The following is a 23,904-nucleotide window of genomic DNA, read 5'->3' on the forward strand; positions in this document are numbered from 1 at the left end:
TTATTTAAAAACTTTGAGGTTTTCATAGTTACAAGATTATGAACTACCTATTGTTTAACATAAAACTTTTTTTTATTTTTGATGCTCTATACAAAAAGCAGCTACTACAAGGTTTCCAATATAAATATAGAAATAAAATAATAAAATTAGGTCTGTACTGTTTTAGTTTTTATTAAGTTTTTTGAAGATGTTCTGTTTTCATTTTTTGAGCACTGTATGTTAGCTACAAGATATTTTTCACTAAATTTGTAGGTTATTCTTATTATAGTTTGTAAAATTGTATTTATTATCTTAGGCAAGGAATTCAGTGACATACATAATATACAGATGTATCATGTTCTCCTGGAATTTTCATATCCTATTTTAGTTGTGAAAATAATGGAAAAAGTTTGTATATCTTCTAAAATACTTTGTGAGTTACGGCTAGTGAAAGATTTCACTTGGATTTCACTTGAAATTAGGTTTTACTGAAATTTTTAAGACTTTAATTAAGGGGCAGAATTAGTTATTTCTTGTGGGTTTTTTTAACTGAAATATCAAATGAAATAGGTCCCGGAAGCATATCTGCAGTAGTTTTGAAAAATCTGGGATGAAAACCAATAAATTGGGGTAAAAACACTGTTTTTTATGTTTGACATAATAATTTTGTTAAATGGGTAATATCATAAAACATTTAAACAAAACTTGTAGAGAATTTAATTCTGAACAGAATAATGAAAGGTAAGTTGAATAAAAATTCAAATTTTATTTGGAAACAGTACACTAGCCCAAAGTGTAATTACAGTACCAGTTTATAATAAATGCTCAGAAATGAGCCCACCATTTTCATCTCGTTTCTTGGCATGCTTCTGTACTGCTTTTGTAGCTCTTTTTAGTTCTTTGGGACTGACCCTAAGTTGCTCAGCCGCATCCATAATGACATTCAATGCCATACTTATTCAACCTACGTTATTTTGTTCAGGATTAAATTCTCTAAAAGTTTTGTTTAAATGTTTTATGTGTTTATTACTCATTTAACAAAGTTATTGTATGTCAAACATTAAAAAAACAGGGGTTTTTACAAGGGAAATCTTTCACTAGCCATAACTTGCAAATGAAGAATTTTAGGAGATATGTTTATATGAACTTTTTCCATTATTTTCAAAAGTAGAATAGGTTATGAAAGTCCCGGGAGAACTTTATGGTATTCTGTATAGAACTAAATGCTAATTTATATTATGAATATAATGCAGATGCAAGTTTTGCTTTATACCTATCTATTTTTTTTTCTGTATAAAAGTGTTAAAAACTATAAAAATGTTAAGTAACTACATCAAATACTACAAAAGTGTACAATTTAAAGAAATTAACAAACTTATATTTTGAAGATAACATTATATTGCCTTGTTTTATGACATAATTTGACAGAGTCAAATAAAATTATATTTATATTAAAAAAAATTAAATAAATAATAACAATAAAAATAATTTGATAAAAACAAATTAATGTCAAAATTTTTTTAAATTTGAAATCCTTTTTACTTGTGATAGTAAATAAAATAACTTTCTTGACCGAGTCCCAGATGAGTATTATCACATTGATTCCAACAACAGATTTTGTTGATTTGTTGTTATTTGATTTTGTTGCTTTGTTTTTTTTATACATACCTTGTTTTATTAATCCACTCTCCAAATTTGTGTTGCCATCTTTTATTTACTTTAACTGGAGTCAAGGAAGGAAGGTATATAAAATTGCATGTTTTGGATAGACCTTCAAGGATATAGGGTCCATGAATATAGGCATTTAATTACAATCACCAGATATTATAGCAGGATTTTCTTGTTTCGTCCCAGAATATCTGTAATAAAAAAAAAATATTCTTTATATAAGCTATTATATAAAAAAACTACTTCCGAACCAATTTCATGATTTATTTATGAATTGGATTAGATCAATATCTTGCACATTTTTATTATACTAAACCAGAATTTTACATTTAGTTGTACTGTACTTTTATATTACAAATTGTTAACAAATAAAGAATTAATAAGATTAAAAATCCTCAAAAAAAAAAAACAAGAATAATTTAATTAAGTATCATCATATGAATCTGAACATTTAAAAAAAAATTAGTAGCATATCTCAACTAGAAACGCCTTTCATTATGATAAAGACTGATTCAGTATATGCCAGTCAATAACATTAACATTAATGTCATATTAAAATTAAAAATGTGAGTTTTACCAACATGGGTTGACATAAAATGCCAATTCCTGCAGTGCTATACTCTGAAGAGATTGTCATTAAGAACTGCGTTGCGACTTGAGTACATCTGTAGTAATCTAAGAATTTTATTAGTAATTTCCTTCTTAGGATTGGATGTAAAACAATTCTAATTATAATGTAGATATGACTGCTGGTAACCTGTATAAATAAAGATATTTATTGTTAACTGTAAATTTGAAAAACCACATTTCTTTTCTGTTGGTTTTTTTATTTATTTTTACCAGTAATTAGTGTTAAATAAATATATTTATTTATGTTGCTATTATGTTTTATATTTTCTTAAACTCCTTATTCATACTGTAATTTACTCTGTTTTTTATTTTATAAACTGTTTAAATTAGATATTTTAAGAAACTTGAATACCATCATAGGTGACTATATAGTTTGCTACTGTGAGATACCCTACAAAGTAGGAAAGTCATTTAGTCACTGATCTCTATATAACTGGATAAGGGATCCTTATGGCGTAAAATACAATTAGTGTTCAATACTGAAGCATAATGAGCGGCTGGAAACTAAATAAAACCATTGTATGCTTGCACGACTATAATCGTGATTGTAGGGATGTTTATTTTACTGAAGTCAGATAACCAAAAGAAACCCACCGGGTTGGTCTAATGGTGAACGCGTCTTCCCAAATCAGCTGATTTGAAGTCGAGAGTTCCAGCGTTCAAGTCCTAGTAAAAGCAGTTACTTTTATACGAATTTGAATACTAGATCGTTGATACCGGTGTTCTTTGGTGGTTGGGTTTCAATTAACCACACATCTCAGGAATGGTTGAACTAAGACTACACTCATACACATCATCCTCTAAAATAATACCTGAACAGTAATTCTGTTCATATGATAATCCTGCTCCGCTCATATGATAATGAGCGGCAGTCTGTTATCGATGTTTTGCAAGTACCCAGCGATGTAAATTTTCGGGATTATGATTCTATGGACGAAGATCTGGTAGTAGGCGAATACCATACTGATGAAGATATTGTAATCGATACGATTAACGCAAAGGCAAATGAGAATGACACCATAGACCGATTGGATAACGACAATGATGAACTACCCTGCATCACCGCCCCCGACTTTAATGGGATTTACGGATAACGTTGATTCTATTCAACGATTTGTCGAGTCAAAAGATAATGTACCGGAATCGGTTTTTTTTGCTATGGCAGATATAGAAAAATGGTCGACTACACTGCTTCTGAATAAACGTCAGACAACTATCAACAATTTTTTTAGTCGATTTTAATTAAATTCCAAATTATGATACCAAAGAAAGCAGGGGCAGATAAATGTATCTGCCCCTGCTTTCTTTGGTATCATAACTATAACACTTTTTTTGAAGTCTGATGGAAATTCCCCATTTTCATAAATATTACACACCAGTTTGTATAATCTATCAATCGCTTCCTCACCTGCACTGCGCAGTAATTCTACAGGTATTCCGTCTATTCCAGGAGCCTTTCTGCCATTTAAATCTTTTAATGCTCTCTTAAATTCAGATCTCAGTATTGTTTCTCCCATTTCATCCTCCTCAACTTCCTCTTCTTCCTCTATAACACCATTTTCTAATTCATTTCCTCTGTATAACTCTTCAATATATTCCACCCATCTATCGACTTTACCTTTCGTATTATATATAGGTGTACCATCTTTGTTTAACACATTATTAGATTTCAATTTATGTACCCCAAAATTTTCCTTAACTTTCCTGTATGCTCCGTCTATTTTACCAATGTTCATTTCTCTTTCCACTTCTGAACACTTTTCTTTAATCCACTCTTCTTTCACCAGTTTGCACTTCCTGTTTATAGCATTTCTTAATTGCCGATATTTCCTTTTACTTTCTTCATCACTAGCATTCTTATATTTTCTACGTTCATCCATCAGCTGCAATATATCGTCTGAAACCCAAGGTTTTCTACCAGTTCTCTTTATTCCGCCTAAGTTTGCTTCTGCTGATTTAAGAATTTCCTTTTTAACATTCTCCCATTCTTCTTCTACATTTTCTACCTTATCTTTTTTACTCAGACCTCTTGCGATGTCCTCCTCAAAAATCTTCTTTACCTCCTCTTCCTCAAGCTTCTCTAAATTCCACTGATTCATCTGACACCTTTTCTTCAGGTTTTTAAACCCCAATCTACATTTCATTATCACCAAATTATGGTCGCTATCAATGTCTGCTCCAGGGTAAGTTTTGCAGTCAACGAGTTGATTTCTAAATCTTTGCTTAACCATGATATAATCTATCTGATACCTTCCAGTATCGCCTGGCTTTTTCCAAGTGTATATTCTTCTATTATGATTTTTAAATTGGGTGTTGGCAATTACTAAATTATACTTCGTGCAAAATTCTATAAGTCGGTCCCCTCTTTCATTCCTTTTGCCCAGCCCGTATTCACCTACTATATTTCCTTCCTTGACTTTTCCAATGCTTGCATTCCAATCTCCAACTATTATTAAATTTTCATCTCCTTTTACGTGTTTAATTGCTTCATCAATCTCTTCGTATACACACTCTACCTCATCATCATCATCATGGGCGCTTGTAGGCATATAGACGTTAACAATCGTTATCGGTTTAGGTTTTGATTTTATCCTTATTACAATGATTCTATCGCTATGCGTTTTGAAATACTCCACTCTCCTCCCTATCTTCTTGTTCATCACGAAACCTACTCCTGCCTGCCCATTATTTGACGCTGAGTTAATTACTCTAAAATCACCTGACCAAAAAACGCCTTCCTCTTCCCACCGAACCTCACTAATCCTACTATATCCACATTTGTCCTACCCATTTCCCTTTTTAAATTTTCTAGCCTACCAACCTTTTTCAAGCTTCTAACATTCCACGCTCTGACTCGTAGAATGTTATTTTTTAATTTTCTGGTGACCCCTTCCTTAGTAGTCCCCACCTGGAGATCCGAACGGGGGACTATTTTACCAAGGAAGGGGCCTCCATTATTGCTATGTGAAAATGCAGAGAGCCACATTTTCTTGGAAAAAAAGCAGCTGTAGTTTTCCATTGCTTTCAGCTGCGCAGTACTCAGAGGACTGAGTGATGTTGATACGGCCGTTTAAGTCGTCCTGACTCACGCCCCTAACAACTACTGAAAGAGCTGCTGCCCTCTTTCAGGAATCATTCCTTAGTCTGGCTCTCAACAGATACCTCTCCGATATGGTTGCACCTTCGGTCCAGCTACTCTGTATCCCTGAGCACTCAAGCCCCCTCACCAACGGCAAGGTCTCATGATTCATAGAGGAGGGAATCATATCATGTAATAATATTGCTGTGATATAATAAGACTGTATATGGAAAAAATGCAATATTTTTTTAATAGTGCCGTACATTTTACGTGAGTGAATTTACAGTGTGTAGTAATTACGTAACATGTGTTTCTCCAACTCAAATTTTCCATGTCGAATATTTTTTTATTCCCTTGAATATTCGAGTTGTAGCAATTCCACTGTAATTATAATACATACAAGGTTAGATAAATTTAGTTTCTAATTTTTAAGTGATATAACAGGAAAAAAAAATCTGATTGTAAATGAATTACTACAATATTTCGTTAATTTATTTAGAAATTTGCAATTCTGAGTTACAATAATATATTTACAATTGACAAATTATAATTTTTATTTTACAACATAAAACAAATTAATGAGCATTTCATGTGCATTGCCACATGTACATAACATAAGTGCTCATTCATACACAATAATTTATTTTAAAAATACACTTGAACCTTGACATTAGATAAATATACAGAGTCTGGCAGAAATTGTTATAGAAATAAATCGTATTTTTACTTTTAACAGAATGCAAAATAATGATCAATCATGCAAACTACAATTGTCATACTCTGTCAGTGTTTCCAATCTTTTTAAGTTTGAGGCTCCCTTGGGAATAACATTAAAAATTTGGGGCACCCTTAGTTGAATTCTTAAAAAATATTAATTTTAAATCGAAGTGGTAATATGTTCCCAGGAGGAAGTTAAATAAACTTTCAAAAAAGTACAGATTCCAGTACTGATTTTATTCATTACTGAAATATAATATAAGTAAGATACATCATAATAGAATACAGTGAAAATCCCTGAATAAAAACACATCAATAGAGTTTTGCTAATTAATCATTAATGTGAAATTTGTGATTGATGCTTAGAGCACAGATATTTGATATCAGGCCTTAAAGTTGACAACAAAACACGCATATCATCCCCAAGGTCTTGCAGTCTATTTCTTGCTTTGGATTTTATTGTTGCCATAGCTTTGCTATGGCAACAATGTATGTGAGGGCTTTCTCACATAGATATGATGTTAAAAAGGACAAAAGTGTATTCATCGCTTTCTTCATTAGGTTAGCATAACTTTCTCAGTCCAAGCCTTACCTTTTTTTTTTGTTTTTAACCTCCGAGTCCACAGTTAAGCATTACTTCAGAGGATGAGATGAATGATTTGTAGCGTGCGTGAAAATGCCAGGCCTGACCGGGATTCGAACCCGGGACCTCTGGGTGAAAGGTGTCAGTCCAAGCCATAAAGCAGCAACTGACACCTCACTACTTAACTTTTTGAGTGTGGAATCAGCAGAAAGATCAATATATTCCTCTTGTTCATTATTGTGCCTCCACACTGTCAATGAAATCAAATGGCGAGACAAAGTAGTCAAGATTCTCAGTGAAAAGTACATATCTAATGCATCTTGATAAGTGATCACCAATGAGGTCTTTCAGCTTACACAGATCTTTATCTGCTCAAGATAAGATGAGATGGAAAGTTTCGACAGATCTCCTTTCTGAACTGCAGACCTCCAATAACCAAGTTTTTTTTTAAAAACCTTTCAATTTATCGGTTGAGGAAATTACTTTTCCTGTCAAACCCCCCCCCCCACTAATTGAAACATTCAGTTCATTCAATTTATGAAAAATATCTGCCAGATACGACAGTTTCAAACATCAAGAATCACTTGGTAGCAGTTTATAAAAAGTACCTTGATTTTCATTCTTAAAAAAAGTTCCACTGTTCTTCAAGGTTGAGAAACCAGTTCAGTACAAGAACTCGTGATAACCACCTCATTTCTGTGTGAAATAACAAAGAGGTATGAGCTGCAACTGTTTTGCAATATAACTGATAAAAAATCCTGCACTTCAAAGGTTGAGACTTCATGCAGTTCACCATTTTCACAAATTTGGTTAACTCTTCACATGCTTTCATGACTAATGCCTCTCAGTGCAAAAAACAAAGTTATAATAATGGATGGATTTTCACTGAGAGTTCTGGCAGTAAAACCTTTAAATTTCCCAGGCATAGATGGTGTACCATCCATAAATATACCAAAAGTCTTTCCATGAAAGATCATGGTTATTGAGATAGGAAGTAACAGAAACGAAAATATCATGGCCTGTGGTTGTAGTCTCCAGTGATCTACAGAAAAGAAACTGCTAACTGAAATCTTTACCATCAATATATGTTATAAAACCAAGGAGTTGCAGTTTGTCACCAATATCAGTACTCTCAATCTACTTGCAAAGCAAATTTTCTGAGAATTTATATTCTCCATGATTTGTTCATTTATATTGGATGACATTTCAGATATTTGTGGCTGACTGTATTGTTAGAGAGAGAGGAACTTTTGAAACTTGATCAGCTGCTCCTTTGCCAAGTAATTGTATCAGCTATAATTTTACACGCAGAGCCAACGATTTCCTCTACAAGAGTAGGAGGGTTTTTTTTTTTTAGCTGTCGGTTCTGTTCCTTTAAATGATACTTCAAGAGCAGTGTCAGCGATGGTGACTATCTAAATCATTTGCAGAGCTGCTATCTTCTTCCTTTCTAGTATACATGAAAAATACAATATACTTTTCTATGACACGCTACAATGCTTTGATGCAAGTTGCCGCTTCAGGTTGCTAAGTGTTTCCCCACAAACTACACACACAGGGAGAGGGGTTTCTTTGTTCTTATTCCATGTTATTAGCAAAAATCCATATGTTATGTAAATGTACAGGTGTTCTTTTCTTCTTTTGTCTTATTTCCATCATTATGTTTTGAAATTAATGGTCTAAGAGAAAACTGTAACGTTCAACTTAAAGCAAGCAGTAAAAGCCAACTATTCACTTTCATTGTCCTGGAGTTTACGTTTAAGAATGGACTTATCCGTAGCAAAACACTATGAATCAATGCTATGAAAAGAAAACTAAAAGTGACAGGAGAACTTGTTTGCTTTTAAATGTTCTGTCAAAGTCTCAAGAATGTTTGTGAGGACTGAGCATATTGAATCTAACCTTGGGAATGTTTGCGAGAGGTTGGCTGTAATGTCATTTGTCAGATGCAAGCATACCTAATTCATTGAAATGAACCGATCAGTGTCACCATCAGTCATGCATGAGAGTAATTAATCTGACTTAATTTATTAAAAGTGACAGTAATATTTTTTCATTTATCTAATCTTCATATCTCACGGCATCCCTTAGCCGATATCACGTTGGTTGGGAAACTGATCTATCTAGTTCTTCTATTTCAGAAATTTTGTGCTTAACATATCAATAAGTATAGGCAGAATTGATCTTCGTTCAGGAAGAATTAATTATTTATTACAATTTTATTATCTTCTTATAAAATTTCTTTATTGTATTGAGGATATTCACTTTCAATATTACATAAACTGGACAAAATATGAAATCTAAGATCTTTCTCTGTTAGTAGATTTCACAAAAAAGCCAAAATCTTATATTAAAATTGGAGAAAATAAAAAATTATATAAAAAATGTTTATTCATTTCATTTTTAGGAAATATATATTTTTTTAACATTAAGAGGCAGCTTTCACTTTTTGAATGAAGCCTAGAAGGCTACTCTACAAGAATCGCTACCAACTCTGTAAGAAGCTTCTGCTTATGATTGAACATATGGCATAAGTTCACTGATTTTGTAACGAGTGTGCAAATACATTAAGGGAAAAATTTCATTAACATTTAATTAACTTTCAATTTATGTTCTGTTAACTTCCTAGGAGGAAGATATTGATCAACCTAGTAAGTCATCCGCTAAGATAACTAGATAAGATAGATAACTAGTAGAATTTTTGGGTGGAATTATTTAAAGGAAAAGGATTATAAGAATCATTTTGCTACTTGGTTGATCTAAAATGCAATATTACCACTGAAATTTTACAATATACTTTTTAACTTACATTTTTTATTAGTGTTTAGAAGGTAACAGAACATCTATAAGATACTATTTTCAAATAATAAAATACAATGAGTAAATTTTTACATTTTTCTTGTCATTTATTATGTTCCTCTAAAAATACAATTTTTATGGTAACTAAATTGTATAGTTTTCTCTGCCAAGCTCTGTAATTATACAGAATTTACCTCAGTAACTATCCCTTGCACAAATTTTTGTGCAGATAAATATTTCATTTATAAAAAATTGAAACTATTATTCACAAATTGATTACAGATAAAACTAAATACATTTTTACTAAAAAATACATTTCTCTAAAATCAACATAAAAAAGTAAGTAGAAAGATGAATTTATAGAATAATTTTGACAAATATTCTATAAGTACTCCTACATTTTAACAGTATAAAAAACAAAATACTGGACCCTATAGTATCTATACGTAATAAATACAAAACTAATTTACATTTATACACAGTGCTTCTTCAACACAATACAAAAAAATGTATAGTACCTACAGTAGTAGGTAAGAATAAAACAGAAGCATTACATGTACATCAGCAATGAGTTATCAGTAAAGTGTGTATAAAATAAAAGGGCTGAGAAAAATCCTGAAGATAGATTTACATAGGGAAGTTCATAAAAGATTAGTTTTTAAAATTAATTATCAATTTTCATAAAAAAAATTGATTTTCAAGAAGCAGAAATCTCTTTGAAAGCACTGAACAGAGCAATGGAAAAAAATCAGAGAAAACAATTAATTCTATTTATTTATTTACTCTAGTATCAAGTGTTGCTCAATGTTGGCTACTTAGAGAGATTATAATAAGATCTCATAAGATGTTATCTTGACAGACTCTTATATCTGATATATAAATGAAAATGTGTGATGTTAACACTGAACTGAGCATTAAAGACTGATTTTTGGAAATTTTTACTCTACTCATGAGTTAGAAAAAATGGAATACATAATTTCAGTAAACTAAATGCTGTGTGAATTCATAGTTAATTATGAACACATCTCTAAAAATTCATAGTTATTACTAAATAAAATCATTCCCAACTGTTTGATGCCTGAAGTATATTTTTTAATAATTGTGATGAAATATACTAGACCTTAAAGTAATTCAGTATAAGTTAAGAAGCAGAGGACAATTACTGTACAGTCTGACTAACTGGATTGCGACTTTTTATTGCAATAAACAAATAGGATGTTTACGATATAGGTCAGGCACTATACAATAGAGTTAAGTGGTATTCATATGCATGACATCTCACTGAACCAAATGGAAAGATATTTGGTTTTTTTTTACTGTTCCAAAAAACCAGTGGCAAGTGAAAATGCTTTTCTTCTTTTTATTTCATTAAACTTTAAAATAATTTAATTTTTAAAAATCACTAAAAAATTTAACTTTAGCTCTAAAGAAATCAATTACTGCATACTAATGTTAAATGTTAAGAAACAAACCTCACTTGCAATCACTAATAAAACTTTCTCCCACACAACTTCAAATTTCCTTTTGGTTTTTTATCCTTATACCATTCTCCCAAAAAAGGATTCCAACTATTATTAGAAATATTTACAACAAATTGTTACAAAGAACTTAATGGCATGTGATAAAGTAAAAAAATGATGAAGATTATAATCAATGTGATATATGAAGTGCACTTTACTGATAACAGACATTACACACAGACAAATTTGTTATGTATTGTCCTCCAATGGTCTCAGCACTTTTCTAGAACCAAACAGAGAAAAGTACCTTGCAATACTTTTTGAGGCTTGTATTCATGTTCTGTTTTTAATACTTCTGTTTTAATACAACAGAATTAAAAAAAAAAACCTAACTATGCATTATACTTACAATCAGTACATGTTAAAAAAAACAATATATTTCAGCTTACACAGCAATCATCCTTCTAAAGATAGCAGAATTTAAAAAAAACAAAATCCAGATCTCAACCATAAACTATTAAAAATAGGTGTAATTCAAATAAGACTTAAAAAGCTTAAAACTGCAACTCACCGAATGAAATGAAAGAAAGTATAGATAAACCTTTAATCCATATTCTTGAATATTAACTAAAATTTCTTGAAATAATTACTTTTTAACATAGAGAAGAAAAGTACCTAACACAGAGCACTGGCATACAAATAAAATAATAAGAGTAAACAAAATTACTTTTTAATAAAACAAACTCACAAAATTCACTACATATCCAGATTACTTTTTGTTAACATATGCTATTACCAATATATAATTAACAATTTTACATATACTCGATAAAAACTAATAATTTTAATATACTGTTTATATTTCCTAAGACTGTTTGTACACATTAGCTATTTCACAGGCCTATATACAGCCATTAATGTTTATTCAGAAATGTACAATTCTCATTACAAATAGGTGAAAATTTGTTTTTACTTACATACCATATATAATACAAGAATCAAATTATATCTGTAAAATGAAGAAAAAAAACAAAAAAATAAAACAGTTGGCCAGTCACTAAATAACAGATATTCAACTGAATAAACTAAAATTAACAAAAAATCATGTAACTACTTACTAACTACAACAACAACAGAAAAGTAAAAAAGTATTTTTAACATATTCTCTTGAGATACAGACAAATCATTTAATTCACAATGTATAGAAAAACAGAATAATACAACAATAATTCAAAAGAAATTATGAACATTCATTCTTAAGAGATTTTGACAAATAATTTCAATTATAATTGACTTCATAAACTTATAATAAAAAAAAGGAATAAATATTCTAGATAAATTGCTTGAAACTATGCAATTATAAAAACACTAAAATCTTCGTATAATAATTTTTATTTAACTTAGTAATAATAAAATTAAAATTATAGATATACAAAATTTCAATATTCACAGCTAAATGAAAATTCACAAAGTTCAGTTAATTGGAACATATTATTTATGAAACATACTCTGATACTAACTGACCTGAGAGAAAATTTTTGAAGTTTTCAGCAAAACTTTCTTTACCAATAAATTTTTTTTAAAGTATTGCAAGTTTTCTTTACAAATTATAATTTAAATGCACTCTGGTAGCTCTACTGGATTAATGATTAATGTGCCTATGGTCAAAACTTTCCATGACTAAATATGGGTTATTACGAAGCAAAATGGTAAATTACCCTCAATTTTGAAAGCAGTCAGAACATGAGATATTTTTTCCTTATATGCAGATTGTAAAAACTTCATCATCATTTTATTATAAGTTTTGAAATAAATTAGTTTCACTTTCTCATTTATAATCTTACCTACCACATATAATACATAAATCAAAATATATTTGCCTATCCCTTTCAGTGCTAAAATCCGGTTTTCAGGATATTGAGTGTATAGATTTTTATACAACATATGATGCGTTTTATGTAGATGTATGATATGAACCGGTACCAGAATACTTATCTATCGATATAATATGTTACTGTAAAAGACTAAAATTAGAGAATGTCAATATGCTCTGGTGAATGTGAACACATACCAAATACATTGGTGAAAGACGAAAATATTTGCTTATATTACTATATATTTGGACCTTTGCTAGTATATGTCAACAAACACAAATAAGCTCTGGTGAGGGTCGTCCAGTGTCTACACTCTCCAACACTCTGCTGTTGGTCATTCTTATGCAAGGTTCACTGGTGCTTGCAACGTTTGCTTAATTTTTATTTTTTATCTGATGCCCTAATTTATATTTAATGGCTACTGTAAAAGAACCATGATCATTTTTTGAAAAGTTATGTGCATTAATTGTGAGTAAACAAGAAGACAATTGTTTTTATTTTTCTCAAGAAAAGTACTCTAAAATATTTCCACAGTGATTTCTGCTAAAACTAAGTGCAGTACACCTTTGGATTACAGACTGTTAAAACATTTTGACATTTTAAAAATTAATAATGAATAGAAGTTAATTTTGCCATTAAAACCAGGAGAAACAAATATACAGTATTATGTTACCAATAATGAATTGTTGGTAACAATTAGTATACTATCCGAAACTCATATCAAAATAAGCTATGGAGGAACACATGCTCAAAAAATTGCAAGTTAAATACAAAAAAAAAAATTACACATGAAGTTGTAATGCTGTATTTAAATTTGTGTAAACAATGTCAAATGAAAGATAGTGCACCTAAAAAAGGTATTGTTACAAAACCAATGGTCAGCTTGGAGTTAAATTCAAGATGCCAAGTCGACCTGCTACACCTAGTCACACATGGATGCGATTACATGTTTATAATGGTATATCAAGATCATTTAACAATGTTTGTCCAGTTACGACCATTAAAAACTAAGACAGCTGAAGAAGTAGCATATCACCTTCTTCAAATATTTTTAATATTTGGCACTTTAGCTATAATGAATTCAGATAACGGTATGGAATTCAGTAATCGAGTCATATCTGAACTGTGCACTATGTGGAAAGATGTTAAGATAGTTCATGGAAAATTTTGTCAGTGTAAAACACAAGGCTCAGTTGAAAGGGCCAATCAGGATATACAGAATATGTTAACTGCGTGGATGAACAATAACGATACAAATAAATGGTCAGATGGTTTGGCCTTTATTCAATTTGCCAAGAACACAATATACCACAAAAGAATAAGCCTAAGTCCTTATGAAGCCCTGTTTGGTGTTAAACCAAAAAAAGGCATAGCATCGTCATCTCTGCTTGGAGAGAAAATTGCAAATATTGAAACCAAAGAACAGCTGGAAAAAATTGCAAATACATGTGAAGAAAATCTGAGTAGTGACCTTAATGGTAGCCATATTCCAAAGGAAAATATTGAAGAGGAACTGCAACCTACCACGCCTTCATATCAAGCACTGACTGAACAACATGAATTTATTTTTATAAAAAGAGCATCCACCATGAAAAAAATCTTCTACTTCAAGCAAAGAAAATGTGGGAACCTCAAAAAACAAATCTCCTCCTGCTCGAATTGGTGATACTGTACAAATTCAAGTCCCTGATGTCGACTGTGGTCATACAGATGTTCGAAATGTCTTGGAGGTTGTTGTTGGAATTGACTAGACTTTTATAAATTAGCAAACAAAAATGGTACCCTCAAGCAGCTTTATACCCGTAATCAGTTCGTAATTTGTAAAGAAAAATTACTTTCCATAGATGAGATTTCTTCTCAAGAAATGTCGCTGAGAGAAGCAGCTGCAACTACTTAGAGAAGTGGAGGACAAGACTATACAAGCTATAATTTCAAAAAGAAGTGTTCCACGACTAAATGCAGTTGTAAAAGCAAGGGACTATTGTGCAATTCAAAGTGTCATAACAGTTTTGCAATAAATAAGATGGTATAACATTAATCACATGAAATTTTTTTTGATATTTTACATTAAAATTTATGTGTAAGTTTATTATTATTATTTTCTTTTATGATTTCGAATGTATTGTTAATTTTAGGTTCAACAGTTTATTTACATGAACTGTTACTTTAGCTTTTTACTATTTTGACATATATCTCAGAACCTCACTATTTGTCCATTTGTCATGTTTTGATGTTTGCTCTTTCATTACTGTTGTTCATTGGTCCTTTTTGGCACCAAAGTATCTTTTGTATGTTAAAAACTATTTTACTGAAAGTAGAAAGCATAAAAATATCTTATGTCCATTCAGTAAAATAAACCAATCTATCCTATGTTCTATTGGGTTTGTTTGGTTCAGAACAAAATCTAATATTCCTACCCCAAGTCCAGTTAGGATTGTTTGCCCTGTTCTCATTAGGGACAACACTATTCTATCACTCTTGTCCTAACAGAGGTTATGTTATGTCCAACATTATTGAGGTTTTATTTTGAATTAATGTAGTGTCTAGCCCAGCTCTTTAGGTATATAATTAGAGCAGTGACTTCATAAAGTCAAGAATAGAGGCCAAATTATGATGAATTTCTTAATGAACTGATTAGTGCAAAAGGTACGATCGTTTTAAAATAATTATTAAAATGTTAATAGATTAAACAATCTAACCCACCAGCCTGGTCTAGTGGTGAACGCGTCTTCCCAAATCAGCTAATTTGGGAAGAGTTCCAGCATTCAAGTTCTAGTAAAGTCAGTTATTTTTACACGGATTTGAATATTAGATTGTGGATACTGGTGTTCTTTGGTGGTTGGGTTTCAATTAACCACACATCTCAGGAATGGTTGAACTGAGACAGTACAAGACTACACTTCATTTACACTCAAACATATTATCCTCATTCATCCTCTGAAGTATTATCTGAAAGGTAATTACCGGAGGCTAAACAGGAAAAAGAAAGATTAAACATTCTAACCTGAACATGTTTTCAGGCTGATGAGAAGCTTTTTAAGTTATTAAAAGCTTTGTTCCACTGAAGTTTTAATTATTTAATGGTAGTATTATCATGATCTTTTGTAGGCACAAAATATTTGAATCAGATCAATTCAATTTTTCTTTTAACTGTAACCTTAAATGCAGATTTTCCTATTAGTATTGTCTTACTGTCAGGGTTCTTAATTGTGAATAATTTAAATAATTTTAACAAAATAATACTGAGGATAAATAAAATTATTTACAATTCGTAATCATATTAAGTTAATGCAAGGCATTTTTCTAGATTGTCTTAGAAAGTTAGGTTAGCTTTTCAAATTAAGCCTGTAATTAATAAGGGACTGATATGTTGACTTGAAGCACCACTATCCCAAATTTAATTGAAAATTAACATTCAATTTTTGTTATTCTTTACGTCTGTTATTATTATCTCCCTCTATGAATCTTGAGACCTTCCAAAGACGATGGATGGTGAGGGGGCTTGAATGCTCAGTGATACAGAGTAGCTGGACCGAAGGTACAACCATATCACAGAGGTATCTGTTGAGAGCCAGACTAACGAGTGGTTGCTAAAAGAGGGCAGCAGCTCTTTCATTAGTTTTTAAGGGCATAGGTCAGGAGGACTTAAATGGCCATATCAACATTACTCAATCTTCTGAGTACTGTGCAGCTGAAAGCAATGGAAAACTATGGGCTTTTTTTCAAGAAAATGTAGCTCTCTGCATTTTCATGTAGCGAAGATGGAGACGCCTTCCTTGGTAAAATATTCCGGAGATAAATTAGTCCCCCATTAGGATCTCCAGGTGGGGATTACTAGGTTTTTTATTTTCTGGGTAACCAGAAAATTAAAAATATTTTTTATGTTCACTTAAATATTAAATATTTATATTCACTTAAATATTTTATGTTCACTTCTGTTTTTATTTTTTCCATTGAAATATTGAAAATGGTCCTTCAAAATGTCTTACGATGAATAGAAGAATTTTAGTATTATGGGAAGCTGAAGAAAACTCAAGCAATATGGACGAAATTATTTCTGGTGAAGTATCAGATTATAAGGATACTGAAACTGAGGGCAGTGACTGCGATATAAATACTGATCAGTCTGGTAGTGAAGAAGATACTGGGGAAAGTAGAGAAGATGTGGTACTGCAGAAGAAATTTAATGTATTTCAAGAACAAACACTAGAATTAGGTTTTAAGTGGAGCAAAACAGAAAATGAAACTGATATTTTAGTTGAAAAATATGATATTAGACAGAAAGGCATTTCATATTTGCAGGCAATCAGTGATTTTAGAAATTATAACCGGGTGATAGTATACTTAAATGAATCCTATGTTTTATTATCTCATTCAATGGCAAAATCACAGGCTGATGACAATGGTGCAGGACTTCATTTACTAATAAATAAAGATGAACACTTAATTATAATTATAATTATAATTCATGTCAGTGAAGTAGACTTTATTTCAAAAGCAATTTTAACTTGGACAGCCAAATCAAAAAGTGACAATTGCTATGATAGCATGAATATTAAAAATTATTTAAAATGGGCTGAAGAAAAATTAGTTCCTAACCTTCCACCTGAATCTATAATAGTTATTATAGATTATAATAACTATTAGATAATAGTAACAGAGCATCTCTGTATCAGAATACCCTTTCTGAAAAACTTCCAGTGTAATCAAGCAAGAAACAAGACATGGATGTTTGGGTACTAAAACATCATATTCCATTTTCATTTAAAATGCTTAAACCACAATTGTATGAACTAAATAAGCTGAACAAAAGTAACAGAAAATGATACTGATTTGACAAATTGTTGGAAAGAAGTGAGCACCAAGTTTTGCGGCTTCACCTGATCATCCTGATTTAAATCCATTCAAGATTGTATGGTCATAGGTAAAACGACATGTTGCAAGCCACAACATAATGTTTAAGATGTCAGAAGTGCAGAAACTATGTGAAGATAAAATGAAATTGATTAGCGACGAACACAGGAAACCTTACTGTGAAAATGTTAAAAAATCAAAGGTAAATATTGGAGCCAAGCATCGTTAACAGATTCTGTGACAGAATCTTCATTGTTTCTTTATGTAGTAACAGTGACAATTACACTGAAGATAGTGATGACAGCGAGGAGAGCATTCTAGCTGAGGAATTAAATGGATAATTCATTTTCCAGTTAAGTAATTAAACTTACAGTAATAACAATCTACTATAATATTTACAGTGTAATTAGTAAAAGATTATATTTTGTCATCTGTTATTACATTTTACAATGTACAGTAAAGAATTAGCCACCTGCATTTCATTTCAAAATGGTTGCATTCATTTGTTAAAAATAGAACAATTATTTCATTAAGGGGGATTACTAAGTGTGGGACTTGTTTTTACACACTGGGTAGTAATCATTGCCAATCCAAGCACGCCGTTACTTGGTGACGTCTGTATTTCCTAAAAACATTTGCCTACGTTTAATTTGTAAAATCATAACTTGCAATTACTCCATTACTTTTTATTACTGTATCTTTAAAAAAGTAAATTTTATGAGTCAATGAAAATTATATTGAAATAAAAAATTCTAAAAAAATAAAACACTTTCTGTTGTTCTGATTTTACTCCCAAGTCCAAAAACAAAATTGAAGATAATTCAGCTAAACTATCTTAAGTCCATTATTAGTAAAAATATAATACTGTGATACAAACAATTACTAGAAAAACAAAAAAAAGAAGACATTTTTATAAATAATTAAAAAAAACTGATAGTTTCATCAAGAAATTTGGTGGGACAAAAGTAATTCCCATTCCAAAATAAGTTTCTTGCCTATAGCAAGTGATATTTACTTTTCAGACTTAAGATAATCTAGTTCCAAGGTATAAATTTGTTTTAATAATAAATTATGATTTAAAAAGTTGCACACTTTTGTTTTAATAAAAACATTTTTACTCAACTTTCATCATCAGTGCATGCTGAATGTAGACATTTGCTGGTGTAAAGGGAAATAATGATATTTAGCAAATATTTAAGTCTTTCATCAATGTATTTGGTATGTGTCAACATTCATTGGAGAATATAAACATTTGTCAGATATCAGTGTTTCACAGTAACAAATATATATCATTATACCAATATTTACAATAATTTCGTGAAATATCGATCGCAAGTTTATCATGTTTGACTAGTATTTGACAACAAAATGAATTTGTTGAGGTTATCAAGATTTGTTTTTCTACCTTTTGAACCAACATGTATTGTAAATAAATGATAACAAATGAGGGGCTACTTGAGTAACGAATATGATATATACTAATTGATGATTTTTTTTTACTTTAATTAAGTTAGCCAATTTGAAATTTTTTTAGCCAAACAATTCAAAATGAACTTTTTTACTGGAATTTTACCAATGTAACAAAAAGGCATTCCACAAGACATGAAATCAAGTTTTCATGTGAGTACAACCTTGTATAAAAGAATGGTAGGAGGTTTAGACGAAAAAAAATCACAAAAAAACAAGTTTTATTAATATCAACTAATTCTAAAGCTGCAAATGAGAAAAGTAAAAAGAGAGATAAACTGATAGTCACAGACAAGCCAAAAATGATAAAGAGACAACAGTTATATGAGGGGAGTGGATTTATCTGACCAGATGCTGTATGCATATTTAAATGACACAAAAACAATCAAACACTGGAAAAAGGTTACAATTAGCATTTCTGGTTGAATGAGGTAAAATTCTTACATACTGTAAATATAACAATCAATAAACTAATGATGCCAAACTACTTTTCACGTCTAAATTTTACTGTATCTGTCTTACTTATCAATAGAATGGCTACAGTTTGGGGATGGTGGACAAAATTTGGGTGTTTCTTCTTGTGCTAACCAACAGCAACAGCCTGGTGCAAGTGGTGATGTGGATATAAGAAATATTTGTGAAAAATTCTTGAAGGAAGAGAAAAAAATTGTTGTGTTTGTAGTGCAGCAAACCTAAAGCTGGTGAGAAAAGAAAAAAATCGACGAATATGTGTACAAAGTTCAAATGAGGTTTGCATACAAAGTGTTACCTTCTTCACCATTGTTAGTTCATGTAACACTGAATTTTCATTTTGTTTTATTTTATTTTAGTATTTTATTTAACTTAAATTTAATTCTGATTCTTTTTTTTTGTTATTAACTTTTAATGAGCAATACAAATATTTTAAATTAGTTTTATTTAACAAGGTACATGTAGTGTGTGATTACAAGGTAATATGAAAATTACTTATTTAAAAAAAAATCTACAAGTTTCAGAAATCTTTGTGAAACTTTTTTTTCAACATATTGACTTAAAAATGTTTACAAATGTATAAAATTATTATGACATTAATGTAATAATATGTTTTATGAACTACATATTTTTCTACCTAATTTCAAATTGCTTCAAACTGGAAAATTTCTGAAAAAAATTCAGGCAACAAAGAATTTTATTTTTTTTTTTTTACAAATTTGTAGTATAATATTTTTGGGTGTCTGATATTAAAGAACACTCAGCTTCAAAAAAAAATCATGAAATTTCATTAAAAAATAAAAATGTTATGAATTTTTTAAGTACAGCAAATTGTCAAATATTAGTCTGCACTTTATACATAATGGAAGTAAATTGCATAGCATTTTTTTTTAATAGTTACCTAAAATTTCACATAGCACTAAAAGGGATATTCAATTTGCATACAACAGAAAAGTAAAAAAGTATTTTTAACATATTCTCTTGAACAGATACAAACAATAATTCAAAAGAAATTATGAACATTCATTCTTAAGAGATTTTAACAAATAACTTTAATCATTAATTGCCTTCATTAATACATATCTGTAATAATTTTTAAAAAAAGCATCTGTATCATTTTCAAAGAAGGCACTTAAGGGTAATAGTATAGATCAGGGACAGTTTAAACTAACTGTGTACATTATCTTTAACAGCAATACACATCTAAGCTGATTCTCTAAATCTGACCATTTAAAGCAATGTAGCATGGACTGAAAATTTCTAATTGTAATTAGGTTTTAAAATGACATGATAAATTTCTAAAGTAACTGAAAAAAGCAATATTAAAAATGTGTGTTCAATAATCTATAAATGTTCTTAAGAGCAAATTTACAATAATAATGTTCACTGTGATTATGTTGATAATCTACAGAATTTGCACCTTTAAAGGAATTCATCATATTTTGACAATACATTATGAAAATGAAACAAGTTTTTACACATAATCTTTATATTCAATACTGGTTTTTATGTCATTTTACTAAACAATTTAAATTAATTTAAAAATAGAATTGCTTTAAATTCTTATTCAAAAAACAGTTTGTATATATTTTATAAGTAAAATTTTAAATCACTGAAAAAATTGAATTCTTTAATTAACAAAAAAAAAATTCTTAAATTAAAAAAAAAAATCACTTCTGTTTAGCTGCTACACTCTCCTCCGATTCTCCTTCTAAAATTTTGTAACCTTGCACAAACACTGCAAATCAATTTCATGTTTCTTAATTTCTATTTTATTCATTTAGAAAAAGAGAAAAGCTTCATTGCTTTTTTCTTACCCTAAATGAACCTATGAAACGACTCTAAATAAATTGAAATGGCATGTGACCATTCATTTTCAACCTTGCAATGTATCAAAATTAGGGTATAAATTAAAACTATAAACTATTATAAATTCTGATAAATTGATAAGATAAAAAATTGGTAAACAAGTGAGTTTTTTGTAAACAATTAAAATACACTAACTTATCTTAACATATTCTCATCATAAGATATATAGGGTGTCTCATGAGGAAACAGACATACTCTTCAGGCAAATTCTCATCAAAATAATGAAAAACGTTCATATAAACGTAGGTTTGGAAATGCTTTGTAGGTGATGGTTAATGAAAACTTTCACCCAGAATTCTGCTCCCCCGGTGAAATGAGGTCATACTGAAATTTTTAAGATATTAATTGAAGGAAAAAATCAATGGTTTCCTATGGTTTTTGAAATGAAAAATTGAATAAAATATGTTTCAAAACTGTATCTCAAGTAGTTTTCATGATATCTGAAGTAAAACTGAAAGATTTGTTGTCTGAAAATTGTTATTTTAGGTTTGAAATACAATAACTTTGTTAAATGACTCTTGAAAAAAGGTGGTAAATGTTATTCCAACATGATGGTGCACCACCTCATTATTTACAAGACGTTAGACAGCATTTAAACTTAAATTTTCTGGTCAGATGGGTAGGTTGAGGTGGACCAATTAATTGGCCTCCTAGGTCCCCCGATTTAAATCACTTGGATTGTTACCTATGGGGTCATTTAAAGAAACTTGTTTACACAGAAAAAGTTAATTCCAAAGAAGAATTAGTGAAACCAATTTTAAATGCTTTTCAATATCTTAAGAATGAGTGTCATGTTAGAATAGCTTCCTTTGATGTTAAATACAGCACTAGATTTTGCATAAACTATGAAGATCAATTTGAACAGTACCTGTAAGATATGGAGATCAAAGTTAAAAAATAAAACAAAATTAAATATAATAATCTGTTTTAATATACTGAAAAATAAGCATTTCCAATGTGTAGTCATTTCATTTAATTTTTGTTCTTCAATAAAATTTGATTTTTTAAAACGTTAAATTTTTATTGGACTTATTACATCACTGTTTTTAGAATTAAATTTTCAAGTTTTTTTAATAAATTTATGCATTTATTAGTCATTTAACAAAGTTATTGTATTGCAAACCTAAAAAATAGGTTTTCAGACAATAAAGTTTTCAGTTTTACTTCAGATATCATGAAAACTACTGGAGATACAGTTCTAAAACTTATTTTATTCAATTTTCCAGGTTAAAAACCACAGAAAACCATTAATTTCGCCCCTCAATTAACATCATAAAAATTTTAGTATGACCTCATTTCACCGGGGGAGCTGAATTCTGGGCGAAAATTTTCATTAACCATCACCTACAAAGCATTTCCAAACTTACATTTATGTGAACTCTTCTCATTATTTTGATGAGAGGAATATATCCATGAAGTATGTTAGTTTCCTTGTGGGACACTGTATGTTATAGAAGGCGAAATCAAATCAATATGAGTAGTAAATTGAGTTATGAGGTTAAAACAAACATAAAGCATTGAAACTGAGAAGGCAATAAAAATAAAATAATGAGAAATTAGTTTAGTTTTATTGCATTTCAATCTTTTAATATGACTGATCTCAAGAAAAACAGTATTTAAAAAAAAAGCAATTCATATGGGTATTAAAATAATTAAGTCAACTGAATGAAAGAGATACAGGCATTCTCATTCTTTCTCTTAATCTATTATAAGTTCAACTGCTTTGCAACAAATACTACTAACACATAAAAAAAAATTACCCTGTATTTCATTTTAAATAATAGAAACCATTAACACAAATCTATCCATCAGTGCTGATAAATATGTTAGTCATATTTACTTAAAAAATAAAAAAATTACTAAAGAAAAGATGCAAATCACAGCAACAATATTTAATAAAGAGGTTCAAAACACTGACCAAAAAAAAAGTATAATAATTAAACTGCAATAGTTTCAAGCAACAAAACAAATTAAACTAAAAAAATACTTTCTTTTTTTTTAATAAGACTATCAGCTGTTAAACAACACACTACCGATCGGAACAGTTAAACCATGGAAATGGTAACATTTATACCTAAATTACCATTGTCAGCAAAAAGCTGCGCGATACTGGTGTCGAATACGAGGCAATCGGAGTTGAGAATTGCAGAGGCCACTCCTTCATGAACACTACGTGGTGTAGCTTCCCATGTCAAACGGCGCCTGTGACCATTCAATTCCAACCTTGCAACATATTAAAATTAGTTAGGAAATAAATAACGAAATATATATTTTATTATATAAAACTAATGAATGTGCATTTAAGTAAATCATAATGGCACTCAATTCTTTAATTCTCTCTCTCTCTTTGTTGTGTGTGTGTGTGTGTGTGTGTGTGTGCACAACTGCATGTTAAAGAGTAGCTTTAGGAATAAACTAATTAATTCTTAATTATCCTACTTTTAATTATATTAA

General features: G+C 30.0%; 1 protein-coding gene and 1 pseudogene across 5 annotated transcripts in view; one reads left to right on the forward strand and one right to left on the reverse strand.

Moving 5' to 3' along the window:
- Nucleotides 1–1,386: 1,386 nt before the first annotated feature.
- Nucleotides 1,387–23,904, reverse strand: part of LOC142323353 (E3 ubiquitin-protein ligase SIAH1A-like) — a 70,836-nt gene continuing 48,318 nt past the window's right edge. For 3 of the 5 annotated variants that reach the window (XM_075362863.1, XM_075362864.1, XM_075362865.1), the window contains 2 exons: nucleotides 23,525–23,673; nucleotides 1,387–1,838 (listed from right to left, as the gene is read on the reverse strand). In XM_075362863.1, coding sequence (XP_075218978.1) covers nucleotides 1,804–1,838; nucleotides 23,525–23,673 — 184 coding nt within the window. In that variant the 3' untranslated portion in view covers nucleotides 1,387–1,803. The remainder of the gene's footprint in view (nucleotides 1,839–23,524; nucleotides 23,674–23,904) is intronic. The other 2 variants (XM_075362866.1, XM_075362867.1) reach the window with 2 other exon arrangements.
- Nucleotides 14,012–14,821, forward strand: LOC142323065 (uncharacterized; annotated as a pseudogene).

The sequence above is a fragment of the Lycorma delicatula genome, chromosome 4, assembly GCF_047948215.1.
Source record: "Lycorma delicatula isolate Av1 chromosome 4, ASM4794821v1, whole genome shotgun sequence".
Taxonomy (NCBI): Eukaryota; Metazoa; Arthropoda; class Insecta; order Hemiptera; family Fulgoridae; genus Lycorma; species Lycorma delicatula.